This window comes from Dromaius novaehollandiae, chromosome 2 (assembly GCF_036370855.1).
Source record: "Dromaius novaehollandiae isolate bDroNov1 chromosome 2, bDroNov1.hap1, whole genome shotgun sequence".
In the NCBI taxonomy this organism is placed as follows: Eukaryota; Metazoa; Chordata; class Aves; order Casuariiformes; family Dromaiidae; genus Dromaius; species Dromaius novaehollandiae.
Genome location: NC_088099.1, coordinates 136,668,783 through 136,674,782, shown reverse-complemented (window position 1 = coordinate 136,674,782; position 6,000 = coordinate 136,668,783). Strand labels below are relative to the sequence as shown.

General features: G+C 36.7%; 1 protein-coding gene across 1 annotated transcript in view; it reads right to left on the bottom strand.

Annotated features, from left to right (window-relative positions):
* Positions 1 to 285: 285 nt before the first annotated feature.
* The window catches only part of ALKAL1 (ALK and LTK ligand 1), a 55,136-nt gene continuing 49,421 nt past the window's right edge, over positions 286 to 6,000 (bottom strand). Inside the window, exons 5-6 of the mRNA XM_064505504.1 lie at positions 4,009 to 4,085; positions 286 to 942 (exon numbers count right to left, since the gene is read on the bottom strand). Coding sequence (XP_064361574.1) covers positions 4,021 to 4,085 — 65 coding nt within the window. The 3' untranslated portion in view covers positions 286 to 942; positions 4,009 to 4,020. The remainder of the gene's footprint in view (positions 943 to 4,008; positions 4,086 to 6,000) is intronic.

The window sequence follows — 6,000 nt, the reverse complement described above, 5'->3', positions numbered from 1 at the left end:
TTTTCTCCTCTAGTGGGCTATATTATTATGCTCTCTTCACTCTCACAGACAGTGTCCTGTTGTGCACAGTAGGTGCACATGCATACGCATTCTCCTTTGTGCCCTAATCAGCTGAAGAATATCTGAAGAAAATTTACATTTTGAAAATAAAATGCTGTAAAAAAATACAATCATGAGTTTGAAGTTCTCAGTGGAAAATTATTTCAAGCTCACTAGATAAATTAAATGTGAAATATGAAATACATAATCCCTTAATAAGTTTAAATAACCCTCCCTGAAAAATAGTTTATTTTTATGTTCTTTATTCCATCAAAACTGCATTGCAGTTTTCCAGTCTTTATATTTACATTATTTGCAACTCTTTCCATAAGTGCCAGTACAAATGTAACTGATGATAATCCAGAATAGTCATACAAATGTTCCTGAAAGCAAGGTGCATTTCTGAGCATTTTTTTTGATGCGCAATAATATATATGTATATATTAACAAAGCTTCATAATATAAAATATCTTCCATGGCAAGTAAAACTTCCCCACTTACAGCTTATTCAGATTTCAGTTACATAGACTTCTGCATTTCAAGTTAGTGCAAATAATGAAAGTAAGAGCCTGAGCAAAATGATGTAAATACAATGGAACAAGAGAAACAGCAAAATTTTACCAACTCCCTGCATATGATTATAACATTTAATTAGTATATTATTAGTATTCTTTATATACAATGTATATAAATAATTGGCTTGTCTGAACTATAGGCAACAAATTTACAAATCAAAATAAAATAATGTTTCACACAAATATGGAATGTCCGAAATATATATGAAAATAAAATGCATCTAGTAACAAAATGTTGTAAATCAAAAAGGTACAAGATGTCTTCTCCGTCTTGGAAGATTTCAAGGCACTTTCTTGGCAAATCAGATTTCTCTCCTTAGTAGAAAGTCTGCAAGAAAAAGAGACATGCCATTATACAACTAGTTTCAAAACACAGAGGCAGACTGCTCAGTATAATTCTGTTTATATATCACAGTTTCCTGTGGATTGCATAAATCTTAAGATTAACTCCAGAATGCCAGTGGGTCTTGCTCTCCTGTGAACAGTAATGAATTTTGCATTGAAAAATACTCAGTGTTGATGCTAAGAGGTTTAACATATCATAGTCCATGCTGCACATGCTACAAGAAAATTTCCCATGCATATAGTCATGTGCATTTCTAGATTCGAGATTCCATCAAATGCTTTAGTGCCACTTGCAGATACCTCCTACCACCACACTGTGTGGAATAAAATCCCAAAATCTGAATTAGACAAAACCTACCAAGGCTGTAATGGCAAATAACTGGTACAAAAGTGTGTTAAAAAGCTTCCCACACTGTGGTGGTGGTAAGCAGCCTGTGAGCTCCCCCGCGGAGCCTCCACCCGGGGCGCCTCACCGCGGCCTTCTCCATGGTCCTGAAACTGAGCCCACCAGATGCCCATTCAACTCTTGGCAGACCTTTTGCTACCAATTTCTTTAGGAAGACTGGCTTTTCCACTATAAAACTTCATTTCTAAGATGAACACACGACACCTTTTTTTTGTTCCCAGGCACTGACAGGGGAGGGAAGAAAAAATGTGCATAACAGGACTGCAGTTATTTTTACAGAGAAAATGAGGGCTATTTTAACACATGCCGAAGAAATGTTAAAAAATGGTTGTAGGCCTTTCAAACAGGTAAGCCTCCTTCTTGGAGACAAGAGAGAATCTCCAAGACTCCCCAGATGTTAAAGCAAGGGCAGATTCCCTGGTGGAAAGCAGGACTCTGAGCATGCTCTCTATAAGCTACTGTGAGGATGGTAAGGAACAGATCCTCTGAGCCAAAAGGTGGAGTAGAACCAATTACATAAATCACCCTAGAAATGCAGCGTAATTGAGAGAAGGACTTCTGCACAACCCTGCACAACCCTGTCTATTCAAGTGGCGAGGAGAGGGTCTCCCGTTGCCCTTCATCCTTCTCAGATAAAAATTTCCATTCTAAGAAGAAAATAGGTAAGAGAAAACATGAAGAGAAAAGCTGAGCCTGCCTTAATTCTAATGGAAACTACACACTCAATATCTACCTGGTAGGGGAAGAGAGCAAGAGACCCCACACAGGCAACTGGGATACACTCAGATCATAGCTCTACTTTTTCCTATAATGCTTTGCCTATTTTTAACAGAGTAGAAAGTCAGCCTAGATACAGTTTTTAATGAATACAATGTACACAAGCTGCTAATGTTGCTCACCATTTAAACCTTCCCTTCCCCACACATCAGCTCATTGAATGTATTTTTGACAGGCAAATTAGAACAGCTGCATTTGCAAACCAGGAGCAACTTTTGATCCTTTTCATATTATAAAGCTGGAAATAGACCGGGATGGATGTTTTTGTACTTTGGATACAGAAGCAGATCTTTGACTCATCCTCTTGAAAAAACAGGGAAAAAAGTATTGGAACACTCAGAAATCTGTCTGGAATACCTGAGCCATGAATCTAGGGGATTAAAAGGGATATAGATGACGGGGGAAAAAAGAGACTAAATAGGTGATAGGAAGTGCAGAAAATGAGAGATTGGTGGGAACACTCTAAAGAGAGTTGAGATTTGAAAGAGAAAACTACCAGATAAACAAACAAAAATGTGGGGCACCCAAAGAAAATGAATTAGAGGAGGGCATTCAGAAAAGGCTTCCTGTCCTTAGCCACAAAAAGAAGCAATGGCAAAGCAATTTGCAAGAAGCAAATTGGCAAACCAATGAAATCCCTAGTCAGTCTCTGGTTCAGTGCTATCCAAATACATTCAGATATTCAGATATATTTGAATATATCCAGATATATTCAAAACCACCTGGAAGACCTGGGAGGTAAGATGCCAAGCAGACTGAAAACAGTTAGGAAAATAAAATGAGAAAGAAATTATAGCATTTCTTCACAGCACTGAAATGTTGACATATTCTTCTAAGTTTTTTCCTACAGTCACCAAAATGGATCCCACCTCCACTTGAGAATCAAATCAGCTAACGCTGACTCACACCCTACTCTTCTTATTTTGATTAGTATGAATTGAAGTCTTGATGCAGGAAGAAGTGACATGTGCAACTCCCCCAAGCTCCAGGCTTGCAGTACTTTTCAAGAGGAGGTGGGGAGAGGAAACCATGCTACTTTCCAATGACATCTTTGAAGATAAGTTAAATAGATCTATTTTCCCCAATTTTTATAGTTTATTGCCCAAAAGTAACTAGTGCAGTTTTTGAAATTAGTCTGAGAAGTGTGTACATATTATTGATATTCAAGGTACTGGAGAAAACAACTCTCTCAAAGACATTCCTTTTATCAGTGGCACTGCTGTTTAAGTAACATATTTAATACGCTATCCATAAACAAGAAAGGACTGGTACCTTCCACAGCCTGTTACTTAAAGTCTTTGATTTTGTCATATCTTTATGTTCAGTTTACTCCCATTACCATGAGGTGCCGTTACCTTTAGACTAGTTCTCAGGAGAAGCTTTGGGAAAGAAAAGTGACCTTGGAGCTGAATAAAATGACAGGGTACCTATGAAGACTGCATTGGCTGACCTGAGAACAAGAATTTCTTCTTCTTCCATGGAGTAACAACGCTCTCTTACTAACAAAAAAAAGCTGAAATTAATGTGCTGATGAGGTCCTCATGCATTTTTCCCCATCACCAGCCAGGATACTTCTCAAAAATTCTGTCAATAAGAGGTGACCAAGAGCATAATTACAGTCTACGGTGCTGCAAGTTACTGGTAGGACACTACAGTGGGGTCAAGTCCAGAGGTATGTGCTTCGGCATATTTCTATGAGAAACCAGTCAGTCCTTAAAAGAGCATGGCACTGCCAGAGCTGCATGTTGACATACTCTATTAATACCACATTTCTGTATGCACTCCGGCCAACAAGGTACAAGTATATAGGAAATCAACAGACCATGCGACAAATAAGAAAATAAGGGTGGGGAAGATTATACTTACATAGCAAACATCCTAGGACTGTGTACACAAAGGGCTCATTGCTAATCTTGTTAGCAATCTTGCACACCTTTTATAATCTATAAAACAAAATTATCCACACCAGTAATGAGTATCAGTTGCCAGATAACCTGGAAAAACTGCATAAAATTAAGTGTAAAGCTTGAACTAGAACTTCAGACACTCTACACAATGAAACCATTTTCTGATGAAAATTCATGAAATTATTTGTGCAAGATGCAAAACTATATTGTACCTCATCCCAGTTAAGGCTCTTGGGGAAATGTCAGTGAAGACAGCAGTTCATTTTTTACCAGTTAGCTTTCTCCTAAGAGGTAGAAGACCTAGCTGAATTCTCAACCTTATATGAAGGAACTCATTAACTGGGAAGCTGTTCTAACCAGCAGACTATAAGGTATTTTGAGGTGCAATTTTCTCCTCTTACTTGATAAGCATTTGTATTTAAACTTAATAGAAATTGTGCCAAACTGTAAGAGATTGAATGATAACCTGGGTTCAGGGCTTTAGGGAATGTTTATTTGTACAGAATATAAACGTGTAAGTAGGAGACAAAGTAACCCATCTATGGACATCCTATGGCAGTTAGAGTTTCCCTGAAAGAAAATTTCAAATACCTCTAAAGAGATAGCAAAAGATCCTGGCTATGGTCAGCATTAATCGCTATTCTAAAATTTGAGAGTTTAATGAGATGGAGACAGTTTTGAGGATTTAACCCTTCTTTTTGGATCAACAGAGTACTTCAAGTTGAATGAAACTCTGTCTGCTTTGGGTTTGGTTGAAGAAAAGGAGAAAAGAATCTGCTTTGGTTTTAATCGCAATTTTTATTTTACTTTTCTTTTTTGTTTTGATAGTTGAACTTAAAAGTCAGTTCTTCACACAGCGCTAATTACAATCTTGTTATTAATTTTAACAAAAGCTGTTTAAGTAGAAGAGAAATATTACGACTGTGTTTCTTCATATATAATGTGAAGCAACTAGACAAGAAAGGGGAGTCCAAATAATATCCATGTACCATGTATCCATGCACATAAGGTATGCAATATGCAACCGTAATGGTATTTTTGTTATGCAGTATGCAATAGATATATGTTTACCCTAGTCATTATGCTTGCTTACAAAGCTGTATGTTTATCCCTTGAGGATCAGTCTGCATTCCAAATTCTAGTCAGGGTAAGGGCTGATGGAGTCAAAGGCTGTTCTATTCCCTTCTAAAAGGCAGCAGTGTCATTATTTTTTCATGTTAAGCCCTGAAAAATTTCCAAGCCATACTGCTCCGTGGTGTGTGCTTACACATCACCAACAGATTTACCTGTTCTAATTAAATGGCATTGCTTATTTTCCACTCACTGTCTTTGAATTGTCCCTTCCACTACAGAATGCTGGAATAAATTCTCTTTAAGAAATTTCTGTTTTGTTTTTTTTTTGTTTTTGTTTTTTTTTCATTTAATAACATCTTAGGACAGTTTTCTTTTTCAGTAAAGCTCTCTGGCAAATTTGCATTTAATTCAATTCAATGTTACAGTAAAACTGTTGATCCCATAATGGAATTTTGTCTGTTAAGAATTGCATTTATTAGTATTAGAAATGATGACTTAATAGATTCTTGTTCTTTAACAGTGGGCATAAATTAGAAAATTTTCATCACAAATGGGCATGTACTGAAAAATAATATATAGCCATGTTGATGATGATTAAGAGAACGTTGGGAATTATTCAAATTTTATCTCATTGCATAAATTAAAGAGCTGAAAGGAGAGAGAAAGAGAATATGGCCTCATATCCCCCCTCTGCAAAGGCATGCCTTATTGTTTTACAGAGTCCAGTTTTAATTTCATTTATGCTAGTCACATTTAGAAGGAACTATTTTACATGTAATTGACTGTAATTGCAGTAATAAAAAATCTTTGTAGATTAGAAGACCTTGGGTATATTCTGTAGTGCAGTGCTGAAGTAAAGAACTAAAGTTACAAGAAA